The sequence below is a fragment of the Colletotrichum chrysophilum genome (genome assembly GCF_026319265.1).
Source record: "Colletotrichum chrysophilum strain AFK26 chromosome Unknown scaffold_65, whole genome shotgun sequence".
NCBI classification, from domain to species: Eukaryota; Fungi; Ascomycota; class Sordariomycetes; order Glomerellales; family Glomerellaceae; genus Colletotrichum; species Colletotrichum chrysophilum.
Window position 1 is genome coordinate 171,112 of NW_026517352.1, and position 14,887 is coordinate 185,998.

General features: G+C 53.3%; 4 protein-coding genes and 1 non-coding gene across 5 annotated transcripts; 4 read left to right on the top strand and 1 right to left on the bottom strand.

Annotated features, from left to right (window-relative positions):
- Nucleotides 1-390: 390 nt before the first annotated feature.
- On the top strand, nucleotides 391-483 carry COL26b_007841. Its single transcript has one exon. It is a non-coding gene; the product is annotated as a tRNA-Pro (tRNA).
- Nucleotides 484-1,096: 613 nt separating this feature from the next.
- COL26b_007842 (uncharacterized protein) lies at nucleotides 1,097-2,053 on the top strand (the record flags this gene model as incomplete). Its single annotated transcript, XM_053180622.1, has 1 exon — nucleotides 1,097-2,053. The coding sequence occupies one exon, from the start codon at nucleotides 1,097-1,099 to the stop codon at nucleotides 2,051-2,053; it is 957 nt and encodes a 318-aa protein (XP_053035463.1).
- A 2,856-nt stretch (nucleotides 2,054-4,909) lies between these two features.
- COL26b_007843 (uncharacterized protein) lies at nucleotides 4,910-5,761 on the top strand (the record flags this gene model as incomplete). The annotated part of the gene is made up of 2 exons (XM_053180623.1): nucleotides 4,910-5,283; nucleotides 5,353-5,761. 2 exons carry the CDS (start codon nucleotides 4,910-4,912, stop codon nucleotides 5,759-5,761), a joined length of 783 nt encoding a protein of 260 aa, XP_053035464.1.
- A 3,901-nt stretch (nucleotides 5,762-9,662) lies between these two features.
- Nucleotides 9,663-11,013, bottom strand: COL26b_007844 (uncharacterized protein; the record flags this gene model as incomplete). Its single annotated transcript, XM_053180624.1, has 3 exons — nucleotides 9,663-10,087; nucleotides 10,145-10,436; nucleotides 10,492-11,013. 3 exons carry the CDS (start codon nucleotides 11,011-11,013, stop codon nucleotides 9,663-9,665), a joined length of 1,239 nt encoding a protein of 412 aa, XP_053035465.1.
- A 1,100-nt stretch (nucleotides 11,014-12,113) lies between these two features.
- Nucleotides 12,114-14,138, top strand: COL26b_007845 (uncharacterized protein; the record flags this gene model as incomplete). Its single annotated transcript, XM_053180625.1, has 5 exons — nucleotides 12,114-12,237; nucleotides 12,300-12,532; nucleotides 12,605-12,745; nucleotides 12,808-13,545; nucleotides 13,653-14,138. 5 exons carry the CDS (start codon nucleotides 12,114-12,116, stop codon nucleotides 14,136-14,138), a joined length of 1,722 nt encoding a protein of 573 aa, XP_053035466.1.
- Nucleotides 14,139-14,887: the final 749 nt, after the last annotated feature.

A 14,887-nucleotide genomic window follows, 5' to 3' on the forward strand; every position in this document is an offset into this window, starting at 1 on the left:
CAGCAGGTTGCTCTCATCTATTGCCGCACTTATTTCAGCTGAGCGTTCGATACCGGAAGGATAGTATGTTTCTGATGCCATGCTTCATCTCAGAATTGTTCCTGCCATATGCGCGTATAACACGTTCTGCTTGAGTCATTGGAGGAGTGAGAGACAGGGAGGAGGAGCTCGTGCCTCGCAAGCAAACTCATGGCCGGCGGTTGACGATTCTAGCGGCTCATCACGGGGTCGGACAAGATCCAAACGCCCACTTGGGAGAGCCTCATGAAGCGTCGTGATGGTCTTGCTCAACCTCATCAAACAGACCCATCGAGCCCCCCATCGGTTCATGGCGGCACCACTCTCGCCCCGCCATCCAAGCGAGCCATCATCGGCAAGCGGATATCACCAGCCCTGGTGGTCTAGCGGTATGATTCTTCCTTAGGGTTGATCGTTCAACAGTTAATTTGGAAGAGGTCCCAGGTTCGATCCCTGGCCAGGGCCCAGCATTCATTTTTGAAGCTATCGTCGACTTTTTGGGGTGTGCGTGGGCTGTCTGTGTTGGTTGCAGAAATCCGTTAGCGGGGGAATTTCGGGGTTACATGCGTTACATGATTGCTGGAAAGTGCGCTGTAGAACCCGAAACTTTCTTCAGACATGCAAGTGACATTGTGACAGCGTCTCAGTGTGTGCTGTTGCGAATGAGAGTGGTGCGCTACGGGCGGGGGCCGCCCGTGTTAATAATATCCGTGGAAAAAGCATCGGGCGTCGGCCGGATATACCCCTGTCCATGCACGGCCGAGACCGGCCTCAAAGGCGGGGGAGTCGGATCTGGTCCCGGTGCGGATATCCGATAGTAACCCCTCTGTTATCTGACTCTTGTCATCCAACGGATACGATCCCGATTCTGGGGAGAGCACAACCTCGGTCATCGAACCCGAATCGTTCATAATAAAGACTCCTGATCACTCACTCATCACAAGCATCAATCAGTTTTCACAACATACTTAGGCATTTTCACAGCTCTCAAGGTGTCAGTCAGTCAGCAACACTGCATCTTATTTCACAGCCCCTCTAGATACCCCTCATTGAAGAACCAAAACCCCAAATCACCACAATGTCTCCCTCCAAGGTGCCTCCCAACGGTGTCTGGGCCCCGGCCGTGACCCTCTTCAACCCCGAGACGGACGAGCTCGACCTCGAGGCGCAGACCAAGTACTACTCCTACCTCTCCAAGACGGGCCTGGCCGGCCTCGTCATCCTCGGCACCAACGCAGAGGCCTTCCTCCTCACCCGCGAAGAGCGCAAGGCGCTCATCGCCACCGCCCGCAAGGCCACCGGCCCCGACTTCCCCATCATGGCCGGCTGCGGCGCGCACTCCACCAAGCAGGTCCTCGAGCTGCTCTCCGACGCCGCCGAGGCCGGCGCCAACTCCGCTCTCGTCCTGCCCCCGGCCTACTTCGGCAAGCAGACCACGCCCGCCGTCATCGACCGCTTCTTCGACGAGGTCGCCACCAAGTCGCCCATCCCCATCGTCATCTACAACTTCCCCATCGTCTGCAACGGCATCGACCTCGACAGCGCCACCATCGCAAAGTACGCCAAGAAGTACGACAGCATCGTCGGCGTCAAGCTCACCTGCGGCGCCGTCGCCAAGATCGTGCGCCTGTCCGCCGAGCTCGCCCCGGAGAAGTTCGCCACCTACGGCGGCCAGTCCGACTTCCTCCTCGGCGGCCTCACCGTCGGCAGCGCGGGCTGCATCGCCGCCTTCGCCAACGTCTTCCCCCGCGTCACGACGCACATCTACAAGCTGCACGGCGAGGGCAAGACCGCCGAGGCGCTGGCGCTGCACCAGAAGGCCGCGCTCGCGGAGCAGGCCACCAAGGCCGGCATCGCCACCATCAAGTACGCCGCCTCCGTGTTCACGGCGCCGCGCGCCGGCCTCGCGGGCCAGGAGAAGCTCTTCGACCCCCGCAGGCCGTACCTCCCCGCCAGCGAGGATCAGAAGAAGGCCGTGCACAGCCTGATGAGCGAGCTGAACAAGCTTGAGGAGGAGCTCGGTGCGTCCAGCTAGATGGAAAGCAAGCAGGTGGGGTAGCTTGTTGTTGTTGTTTTGAACGGTCACAGACGGTAGTCTCCTGTCTCATTGGGCGAGGGGCAGGAACCGCGAGGATAGCCTCCGCGGATTTCCTGATTTGGACGCTTGGAATGGCATCGGAATCAGGGGCATGGCAAACGGCGTGGGAATTACGATAGACGCGCGCACGTTGTTTTTGGGCCGGCAGTTGGGTTAAAGGGGAAGGGAATGAGCATGAATAGACGAGACCGCGATCAAATTATGAATGAAGAAATCATGTCAAAGCCAAGACACGAGTGCCTCACGATCGAGATCGTCTGAAAATGATTGACAAGCCACGTGTTTCCCAAGCACTTACCGAGCGCCTGGGCTGTCTCCTGGCATGTTTACATGCCGCAACTCGCAACTCACATCAAATGCGACTACCGCGCAGTTAGACCGTAAACCGCGCCCCTAGGGAAATAACGTGGCGTTGAGGTGTTGCGTTCCAGACGACAGTGGCTTGCCACCCGACCGCATGGTCTTGTCACCGTCCGTTTCGAGAACCTGGGTGAACTGGGTTAAGTAGACGTCAAGCTTGGGTGTCACGGTATGGCAACCGGTATTCGTGGCAGTCCATCACTGCCGCCGGCGTGTAAGCGAGGGTGCTAGACACACCGAGCGAGCACACCTGCCATCATTCTGGAGCCGCGGGCCGCAGTTATGTAGAAATGCTCGCGCCACATTCAACGCCGCATTTCGGAATGGGCTGCGTGGATTTCAGAGGAAAGCTCGCAAGGGGGATATGAAAGAGGTACGGCCAAAGAAATAGGGCGGGCGGGCAGAAAAGCTGCAAAACAATCGAAACGGTTGGCAAGGCAAAAGTCTGGAAAGGACGATAGGGCAGGCAAAGAGTTGGTCGTTAGTTAGCTTGCCCAGAGATGATGGGAGGTCGAACAATGACGTTCGAGGTCCATATCTAGCCAACAGGTGCACCAGGCCCATCGCATGCGTCAAGATTGCTCGTCTGGAACTGAGCATCTCCTTCCATATCAGCCACAATTTCGCAACATTAGACCTTTGCGACAACTGCTTGCCGTCCGAATGCGTCCGGATCAGCAGCTTCACCAGCACCCCACAACCCGCAAGCTTCCAGAACGCGAGCTCAGCACTACTAACCGCTGCTGCTGAAGAACAAGAAAACATGTCTCATTCGGTAATGTGGGGGGCTCGCTTTGCCCGAAGAAAGAGAGAAGAGGGAGACAGACAAGACCCCTCTACTGGACGTCTTGCAAAGGACCACGGCATTTTCTCCCATTGCCCTAATCCCAACACGGCGTATTTTGCCCATCCGCCACATTCCCATCCCCGCATGCGTCGAGTGGATATTCCAGCTCTGGGCAACGGACCAAAGTCTTGGGGCAAGCCACGCTTTTTTAACCACAGGGCCAGAATGGAGCAGGGGTCTTGCAGCATTCCCGGCAACAGGGGACAGGGGGCAAGCGGATGGGAACCGGCTCTCCGGGTTCTACGCGGGATGTGCAAGCTCGTATGGCGTGTGCGTCCGCGGCGTGAATGGAACGCCCGTTCGCCATGCGGCAGTTTCTAGATAGACATATGAGGGAGACTCATCAGAGTGGTGGACATGTCGTTCCCGCCTCGTAATTGAAGGACCTTTCATTGCGGGATAGCCGAATGGCATTACTATTGATAGCAATCTCCCCAGTTTCTTCAATGGCACTTCATAACAATTCAATGTTTTGTTTGCACGCGCTGTAATACGACATACATGCAAACGCTGCTGCAGCCCGGAGAATTTGCCCATCTCATTCGGGAAATTGGTGGGGCGCAAAGGCTCAGAAGCGAGCCAGGGGGGCAGAAGAGAGACAGCGAAGAGAGACAAACGCCTTGGAGGGCTAATGCCATCCTGGCGTGGATCATTTCTTGCCAGCCGAGAAACGTTTCGCTGGACGCTTGTACGACCAAGCCCAACGCCTCCGGGCGGCCGCGCTTTCATCATTTTGCTAATCCCGGGAGTCTGCTGGCACGTCTTGATCTGCGTTCTGTTTAGCCATGTCCGGATGTTGCCATGATCCAGGATGCCATAAGGCCCGGGGCCTTCGCACACCCTCTTCTCTGGCAGTTCACTTATTCTTGTGCTCCTTCTTTTGTTGTTTCTTGTCTTGGATTCCAATTACAAGACTTCATCCGCCCCCTTTTCAACGATACCGATTGACATTCGATTCGACTGAGGAACAACAAGAGCGGACTTGAGGATATTTGATATGCATCAATAGTGGTATTAGCCATTTCCCTCCTTGTCGCGCTTCTTCCCCCTCGACCGGGGCATCGACGATATGACGTCTTTTATCGAGTTGATTGGGAAAGCCGACAATCTTCATGATGCGAAGCCTGCAATTAATAATCGAAGTGTGATGCTTGGCATCGTGATATCGTTCTTGGTAGGTCGCGATTGATGCGGGCGTTCAATGTCTAGGGGATTACTGGTGGCTGACAGCTTCCTTACACAGATCTTCACTTTGCTATGCGCGCTGATGAGATTGTTTACTCGCATCTTCATTGTCAAGGCAGCAGGATGGGACGACTTCTTCGTGGTATTAGTGATGGTGAGCTTCACAAACCATGAAGTGGGCCGCAGCACCCGCTAACTTCTTCATCAGATATCAATATCAATAGGCAGTATCGGCACCTGCGTCGCAACCGACCATGGCTTAGGAGAGCATTTGTTGAAATTCCCCGAATTGCAAATAGACTTGAGTGTCTTCCTCAAGGTGCGCCTCCCATCGATTACCATGTCTTGCTTATTGTTAATGACATATCCAGATCTTCTACATCTGCAATGGAACCCTTCCAATGTCAACAACGTTCATCAAAATCGCCATCCTCCTCCAATATCTCCGAACTTTTGAAAAGGGTTCCAAGTCCTACACCCTGACCATCGTCATGATCGTCCTCACGTCCATGTGGGGCATCGCATTCATGTTCCTTGCCTGGGTCCCCTGCATCCCGGTCCGCGGGTACTGGGACTGGAGCCAGCCGACGATAGGGCGCTGGGGTTTTGGGACACAGGTGGCGGAGGATCTGATCAAGACATATGAGGCCCACGCGACGAGCAACATGCTCCTCGACTTCATCATTTTCGCTATCCCGCTACCGCTGTACTTCAACAAGGAAGCCAATAAGAGGTCGCGCAAGGGTGTTCTCGGTCTCTTCCTTCTCGGCAGCGTGTAAGTCTCTTTCACAGCTCTAATTCTCTCATCGTCTACAATCCTTGAAGGCTGACACATTTTTCAAAGCGTCCTCATGCTCTCTGCCTGGCGCCTCGTCTCCCTCGTCCGCTCCCGCGCAGGAACCTACCCCACTCTCGACCCGACGTGGTACGCCCCGGTGCCCATGGTCCTCGCCATTCTCGAGATCGATGTCGCCGCGATCTGCGCCTCTCTTCCCGTCTTCTGGCCCGTTCTCAGGAGCGGTATCGGGCAAATTTTTGTCACGCATGAAGTCAAGGTCGAGGTCACGACCGAAGAATATCCCCGCGACGACGACCTCGATCTGGAACTGGCGCATTGCCCGGGCACGAGCTTCTCGTACTCGCAGCCTTCGCCGACGGCGGACACGGACAAGCTGTTTGAGGTGCCGGAAACAAGGATATTCGGGGCATACATGCAGGGTAAAACCACGACCGAGGTCACCAAGGTTGGGTAAAGGGGTGTTTGATTGGGCTCAATAACGACTTGACGAATTGTTTTTTCGAGATGGGTTCTACGGTATCATGATTGTATTATCTCCCTTTTCTTCTTGTACAATCGGGGTATTTTTACGTATTATAATTTCAGAATAGTCTGCAGTCTGCAGATATCACGACATCAAATTAAAGGTTTCAACTTCCAAACTTGCTTCAAACTGGTCGAACATGGTCCTGAGACCCTTCATTGCATTGGCAGGACCGGATCCGAGTATGCACTCAAAGAAACCAGATTCGCATGTGAAGCTTGTCCGGAACCCTCGCCTATTTGATTCAGCCTCCCTTCCGGATGCGGTAAAACCTGACGACAGCGGAAATAGATCTTCCATGCGACCCCAACGCAAGGCCAGCCCCAAAGGGAAACAGGAAGTTTCCGTGTCTATCCCGCGGAAATTGTCTTATTCCCCGTAGGAAGAAAGACGTTCACACGTGGACGAGTCTTAGATGGGATCTCGGACTCTTGTCGTCCCAGAGGCTGACGACTCTTTGGCGGAAGGTCAAGGAACACAAAGAACGATAATGACGGCGATCACAAGCTTGTAATGAGACATGCGCTGCATATCATTGGCTAAGTTCCGGTCCGAATATGACAATTAGAAGTTTTGATCAGCCAATCGGGCACGCTGACCGTCTTATCACCTATGTTCAACTATCCCGACAACTTGTTACATGCAGAAAATTCGCAATAATGAATAGGATATCTTGCCCTCCAGATTGCGCTCAGAAAACTTCTACCTGACTAATTGTGCTCTGCTCGCTAGCACCAGCGAATTCTGTGTGTGACCTGAGGCCTCGAAGCTTCGACTTTTCCAGCCCATCACCTAGGATTGCGGCTACTTTGAGAGACAGGCTTGACTTGCGCCCCAAGTACCAAAGCGCTTTGACACAATCATCGCAGCGTCTCTGCGAGTCTTCAACAGCGACATCATTCTGTAGTCCTCCGTTTGAAGCTTCGTCGAGTAGAGACAACCCCGCCATCGTGAAAGACCGCATCAGAACCATTGTCCAAGGTTCCGTTAGCAAAGCGCCCTCTTTCGCGGCATGGTGATACTCCGGCAGCTTTCCTAGATCGTCATCGCGAGGTGTTGAGGCCCTCGCAAGATCAGAAACCATTCGGATGCTTGTTGTTCGTAGATTGCCGACCATGTTCGTCTCCGCTCTTTGTCTCGCGCGGGATGGCATGCTCATGCCTTGTTCATCCATCAAACTGATTGTGTCGGCCAAAATCATTACCGCTAAGAGCCAGTGGCCTAGCAGACACACATACCAGCTCTGGACCGTCGAGGGAAGCGAGTCATGGTACTGGACGCAATCCTGGAACAGTGGACCATATGTCATGTTCCAGTGTCGATATACGGAGAGAGCATCCTGGATCGCGCTTTCAACTGCTTCTTCCTTCGCACCTCTGGATGACAAAGTCTGCAGCCGAGTAATCTTCCGAAATAGAAGAACTTTGACGGGCGCCGCATCTCGAAGTTCCCTGGAGACTGCCTGCTCGGAACACGGCCATCTCAAAGGTGCGAGTTTCTGGTGTCGCTTGATGATGAACCGGTCGTTCCAGTCGGTGGTAGACGTCCCTCTCCTTTGCTGCCCAGCCTCGGGTTCGTCCCTTATCTCATCATTGTCTTTGCTTTCTTCGTCTGACACAGTCACCGGCCTTTCCGTCATGGCTGCGGATAGGGTGTCGAACATGACTGCCAACCAGAATATCAGTTCCATCGTCTTGCGCTCCTCAGAGTCTGCTCTTTTGCAGGAAATCCGCCTCGAAAGTTGTTCTTTGGTGGCTTTTCGGTCGAATGTCTCGACTTGTCTTCTGAGCACGTGAAGCCGTCGAGCTGCTCTCTCCGTATACATATTACTTCCATCCTTTTCAAACACCATTTTGATCCGTTCTGGTACACTGCCGCCACAAGACGAAGCCATCGGGCCTATATCAAAGTCTTCAAACGTGAAATCATCTGACTCAGACATGTGCTGTTGTGTGAGTCCAAACACTATTTCCGCGAACGCAACCTTGAATGAGTTGATCCTGGAACAGTCATCAAGGTGTCTACGTGCTTGATTCCAGAACGATTGCTGAATCGTTGTGTCAAAGTCTTCCCCTAAACCAGAAAGACAAAGTCCTGCGTCCTCAATATTTGATGGCCTGTATCGTGATTGGCTCCTCCAACTGCCCTGGGCCCATTGAGCTGTGAATGCCATGATTGAGAAGTGAAGTGCCCTAGTGGCTTGTCTGTCCTCATATGGAGTAAGCGGCCTGATTCCGAGAGAGTCTAGGGACTTGTCAAGATTGAGGACTCTTCGGTAAATCCTGTTTGGAAGATTCGAAACTGACTCCCCCACTTGAAAGTTGAGGTTCTCCGTTGATTTCGCAGGCAGTAAATACGGACAATTTTGCTCCGTTAGCCAGCATGAAAGTGCTCCCTCCAAGACATCGTGGTAGAGCTTCATGAGGTTTTCCGTCATTAGCCCGTTATTAGTGCGTACCATCATTTGCTGAGTTGGTGAGAACTCCGACACCCCGCCTAGTGAGAAGTCTGGGTACTTTCTGCCTTGCCATGGTCTCTTCCGTGCTGTCGCTCGGGCTCCAGCCAGCGCTTTGGGAGCGAACTCAATTATTGAGGGGTTGTGCACAGAGATGCCATCAACCCCGTCCAATCCGGGTAGCTCATCAGAAATACAACTTGGCATCGATGTCGCTGAAGAGGCCGGAAAGACCAGTGATAGATCGTCGGCTAGGGAGGCGTTGCTGGCTGTGTCGTTGGTCGGTGACAACGAAAAGTTCTCAGAGCCTGGCCCGAACATGGGTTCGGGGAACAATGGCTGACTCGCTTCATAATAGAGACCTGGTTCATTGTAGCCCAATCCTGGGAAGACATCTTGGAAGCCGTCGACTGTTCCTTGCGATGTTGCCGGTACCACGGCATCATGAACGGACTTGACCCGTTTGCGACTTGGTAAAGGAAGCTTATCGGAGACTGATGATTGTCGTCTCTCGCGGATTTGATGCTGCTGCGAGCGAGCCCAGTCGTAAGTGCAACTCTTTCTGGTCTTCTGGCAGTTTGAGCACGGTCCCGTCAAATCTTGCCAATCTTGCGATGACGTTAGCTGGGAGAAGGCAGACGAGGCTTCGAGAAACTTGCCAATGTTCCATTGCATCTCATTGTCGAGGCAAAGCTGGAGATCCTTGACGGCACCGGCATCGCATGCCCGTTTCCCCTTCCTGCACTGGTCGCAGCTGCTATTCTGTCTTCTCATATCTGCGGTTGGCTTGATTTCTGGTAAACTGTGGATTTTTCGTTCGACGTTGACATTCGGACGCGAGGGACGTGAGTTGACGCAAGCAAAGTCAGCCCGAAGTGCCCACAGCTTTCCCCCAACGTTCTCCCCGCTGGTTCCCCGTGACCTTTTAAAGCGCCCGGCCATCCGAAACGACGCGCACCCAGGGATGACCATGTCAACCCCGCGTTTGAGCTGCATATGGGAGCGGGGTGCATACGGCTTGTCTCCTCGCCGACCCTGTGCGTCCCCAGAGATTGGTAGCGGCAGGCCAGGTTGGCACTTCGTCCAAATTGCTGGGGTCAGCTTGGGTGGCAGTATATCTGTAGCTGATGCTTGTTCTAAAGGACCGAGATGTCGGTGAACATAGACTTGCTACGTATATCGGCTGGGCTGAGCCAACCACGTTGTGCGTGCTCCGAGGGCTATCATAGTTTCATTGTGCTTAAGTGATAAAAAGTACTTGGGCAGCTCGGACGTGACGTCCAATCACTGCCTACGAAATTATTCCACCCACGAGACTTCATCGAAAAATTCATAGAAGCATGCAAAACGAATGGATCGGATCAACTTCGTCAAGTCTCAACCCTTCAGGATGCCGAGCCCCTTGTACACACCCATCTCGAGCTGACCCCATAATCCCATGACCGACGCATCACAGAACGGCAAGATTTGAGAGCACACGATGCCAGCAACTCCGTTCTCTCTGTCGCACCACCAAAACAAGTTCGGCAGCCCTGCCCACCACGCGGTCCCGTCAGACCGCCCGGTCGGCCCACCGGTGATCATGAACGTCAGTCCCCACCCTTGGGGCGGGTTCCAGGGGACCGGGTAAATCTCAGGGATGGGGTTTGTGAGCTCCGGCTTTGCGGGCGGGATGCCTGACCTGCCAAAGTTGGGGAACTCGGGGATCTGGTTCTTGAACATCTCGTCTACGGTCTCCTTCTTCAAGATCTGCGCTTTGGTAACGGGGCAGGTTCCGTCGTTCAGGAAGACGGTGAGGATGCCTGATGTTGCTTAGCCGCAATTTTCTTTATCGAGGGAATGATCTAAGGAAAACCTACGTGCGTATTCTGAAGGCTTTGCAAACAACCCAGCTCCACCACTGTTGAAGGTATTCGCGATTTCCTCAGGGGACTGGGCAATGAGGGACCGGTGAAGAGGGTGGTCTCTAACGGTAACCTTGCCTTCGGGGTTCTTGTAGTGCATGTATGCAAGCTGTGCTTTCATCGAAGGCGTGGGTATCATATTGACGTTCTTCAACTCCAGTGGTTGACAAACGTTCTTCTGGATGTAGTCATTGAGACTCATGTTTGTCGCACGCTCGAGAGCGATGCCAGCCCAGTCAATCCCGATCTGAAGGCAAGTTAGAACCAAAACTTTCAGCAATCAGACGCATTGAATTTCTTACGCCATACTCCCAGTTCTCTCCAGGTTGGAAGACGAGCGGTTGCATCATGTCCCGGATACTACCAGAAAACTCATCGATGCCAGCTGGGTAACTGAAGTCTCGGAGCCGGGGGTCGAAGAAGGTGTATCCGAAGCCAGCAGTGTGCGTAAGAAGCATGCGAAGCGTGATACCTCTCTTCTTTTCCTCCAGTTTTCCCTCCGAGTTCAGAACCTTGATCTCCGCGAGCTCCGGGCACAGCTTCTCGAGATGGCCAGAGTCATCCAGCTTGAGAACCCCCTTCTCAACCAACTGCATGCACGCGATGCCCGTGACCATCTTTGTGCAGGAGGCAATCCAGAAGACATTTTCAAGACTCATCTCCTCGCTCGATGAGATTCCGCGCTTTCCTGACGAGTGAGCGAATTGTTCCGCCCCACTGCGGTCTACCACCACAACCGTCGTGCCCGGGATGCTGTGAGAGTTGCTGGTAGCATTGTCAACGAGGCTTTTCAGCTCATTAACCGTCTGAGCAGAGAGAGACATAATTAGGCGGTAGTAGGGCTGAGACTCAATTACAATGATGGCTTGCCGCGTGTGAATGATTCAATGGGATGAACGATGACGATTCAGCACGTTGTCTCTGCTGAAGAAAAGGACAAGCGGGTGTGTAAACCCGAGGTAACAATGCGGCTTTTCAACCTGCGGCTATTCTTGGCATGTAACCGCTAGTTCTGGACATGCTCGCATACTGCTGATAGTGGTAGCGCAGGTTCCGCTCAATATGGCAAAATGAACGCACTTCGGTATCCATAGACGAAGGGCAGAAAATCAAAAGAACCAATCCCACGCTGCGCAGAACCTCGGTCTGCAGCGAGTAAATGCCAAATTGGCAGGCCAGCACACACCATGAACTCTGCCAAGGATGAAGGGAAAGTTAGTTAGATGTCTCATTGCTGGGGCTGCGTGATTCGTCAACGACAGGGGGCAGCCCTCCACGATGGCGACACGAAGGTTTTCGTTTTCCCCGCAGACGCTGCGGTAGCAACGGCACATGCGGATCCGCGCCCGAGTGACGGTCGGCTCTCCGCACTTGCATGCGACATCCTTCCCGCACGCCAACCCGGGCACAACTAGCCTGCGGATCCGCAGCGTAACTGTTCCGCGGCTGACGTTTGTGAGAGGGGTGAAACCTCATGATGCGGTCCGGGAGCTTCGAGGCAGCTTGTTACGCGTGGTTGGTCGCGGAACTGTGGCTATTGGCTGGAAACCCGATTCTTTATTGCAGCCGGATTATCGAATACATGCATGCGTATCCGCAGGGGCTTACATAGGTGCGGTGCTATTGAAATGTCTCCGCGTGGCGATCGATGCAACTGCGGCTCAGGTTCGTTGGCCGCTTCCGCAGGCATTGGAGCTGCGGAGCATTCGTCGAAACGGGGATGAAGCTTTGAGGATGCCAGGTATCATCTGATGTCATGGTAAAGCATCACTTCAAACGAAACCGAACGGTAAATTCGTTGCGATGAAGGTGGTTATAAGACAGCTGTCAAGCTCTCATAGTCTGGCCCCAATCTGCGACATCGACCATTGTGTACATTCAAGCGAGACTTCAAGAAACACTTTCCAGAAACAGCATTTCAACCATGGCGGCAACAAGCGGCAAGAAATTCGCGACGGAGCTGTCAGACTACTCCTCACGGCGTCAGACTACGGGACCGTATGCTGACAACCTCGATGTGGATGTCCTGATTGTTGGTGGAGGATTCGGTAAGTCACCCTCCAAGTGTACCCGATTCTGTACGACTGTGGCACGGCTGACAATCTCGAAGGGGGCGTGTTTATGCTGAAGACCCTCCGTGAGATGGGACTACGGTGTGTCATCTACGAGGCCGGCACCTCATTTGGAGGCACTTGGCGATGGAACCGGTACCCGGGAGCGCGTGTGGATTCTGAGGTCCCCGAGTACGAGTTCTCTTGGCCCGAGGTCTTTGAGGGTTGGACATGGTCCACCAACTACCCCAACTTCCAGGAGCTGCGGGCTTACTTCGACCACGTCGACAAAGTAAGTTCGTCGTAATTGGCAGTCCCTCTGCCTATTTGATATTCGTTTGGTTACTAGTATGAATGCCTGCAGGTCTTGAACCTCTCAAAGGACTGCTCCTTTGAGACAGTCGTAGTGGGCGCTCAATTCCAACCCGCCGAAGGAAAGTGGCACGTCAAGACTGCCGACGGTCGCTTGGCAAAGGCCAAGTACTTTATTGTTGCAGCTGGCTTTGTAAGTGAATCTCAATGTCACACTCCTTTCATCCCGTCAGCTAATGCTTATCCGTTTTGTAGGCATCCAAGCGATACATTCCCAACTGGCCCGGCGTCGAAAAGTTCAAAGGTGTCGTCCACCACTCTTCCTTCTGGCCTGAAGAAGATGTAAACGTCCGCGGTAAGCGATGTGCCGTCATTGGTACTGGCGCCTCGGGTGTCCAAATCTCTCAAGAGTGGGGACAACTCGTAGGAGAAGATGGAGAACTGAAAGTCTTCCAACGAACGCCGAATCTAGCCGTGCCGATGGGCAAGCGCCCTCTTACACCAGCCGAGCAAGACGTCGCGAAGGGGTGGTACCCACGCCTTTTCCAGCTCCGCGAGAAATGTTTCGGCGGATTCTTCTACGGCATGCATGAGCGCAACACCTTTGACGACTCACCCGAGGAGCGCGAGGCCTTCTACAGGGCTCTCTGGGACCACGGTGGCTTCAGATACTGGCTGGGCAACTACAAGGACATGCTGTTCGACGCGGAGGCAAACAAGCAGGCGTACCACTTCTGGTCGAAGAATGTCCGTCTCAGGATTGGTGATGCCAGAAAGAGGGATATCCTGGCTCCCACCGTTGACAAGATGCCGCACTTCTTTGGTGTGAAGAGGCCTTGCTTGGAGCAGAACTACTATGAGCAGTTCAACAAGCCGAATGTGGACGTCATTGACATCGGCAAGAACGGTATCGCGAGTTTTACCGAGACGGGCATCAAGTTGGAGGATGGGTCTCACTACGAGTTTGACGTGGTTGCTATCGCTACCGGCTTTGTGGGTTTTACCCCTTTCATGGAACGCAGCAGTCGGGACACGAGAGTCGGGCTTTGTCCAGACCAGCTCCTTGCTACCAAATTGCCGAAGCTGACTCAAAGATTTAGGATATCACCACTGGCGGCATGACCAACATGGGTCTCAAGAGCATCAACAACACATACCTCCAAGACGAGTGGAAGGCGGCGGCGAACACGTACCTGGGCACCACAGTCAGCGGGTATCCCAACATGTTCCACATGTACGGCCCCCACGGACCGACTCTTCTCAGCAACGGCCCTTCCACGGTCGAGGTCCAAGGACGATGGATCGCGCACTGCATCCGCAAGATTGAAAGGGAGAACATCAAGTACATCAACCCTACTGCCGAAGCGACTAAGACGTGGAAACAAAGGATCAACGACCTGAGCAATGCGTCTTTGTTCCCGACGACTAGGTCGACGTACATGGGTGGATCGATGCCCGGCAAAGCGTTTGAGCAGGTCAACTTTGCTGGTGGTATTCCTCAGTATGCCAAAGAGATTCGCGAGGCGCTGGATGGGTGGGCTGGCTTTGACATTGTGAGAGACACGAGAGATAGAAGCCGCATCTGAGTTTCGCATGCATGCAAGTCACAGGTCCTTAGGCATTGATTCGGATCTCTAGAATCGAATTGAGCATCGGTATTGACAAGAAATTTACTTGGAAAATGGAACGAGCATGATTTAGGAAAGTCTGCAGTTTGACTGACCCAAGATGATTTTTCAACCGTGGCAAAAGATGTTTTGAGGTCAGGGCAGTGTGTCCATGCAAGGGCGTTGTCCACTACTGTCTTTTTTGTCTGCTGTGACACTCACCGCTTTCGCCAGTTAATGTTCTTCGGCAAATTTTTGATTACCATAAGAGTCATCTGACTATGAGGCAGAAGCTATTGGCCAAAGTCAGACTGCAGTCGGCAGTAAGGAGGTGCTTTCAGGTTTGATTACTGTAGGATGTTTCGCCGGCATGTTGCCGCCTACATGATACAAGATGAGGCATAAGCGAGTCTCCATTTTTGCCAGAGCTCTCAGTCTCGAAATGATGCACCTAGTTGCAGGAATATGAGAGACAAGGGTGGTGGATATCTCTAATGGCAACAGCAGCACTGGTCACGTTGGATTCAGAAACGAGGTCATTTGGTGACTACCTCAGTCTCATGTGAATGTTGACATGGAGAAAGTTTGAGATAAGAAGCAACTCACGACAAATTTATAGTCCACGTTTATCACTAAGATAGAAATTTCTATTTATCATCAATGAGGAAGGAACGACTTGCAGAATTGGACCTGGAAACACATGAGATAAGCTGTCCTCGCTTAGCGCC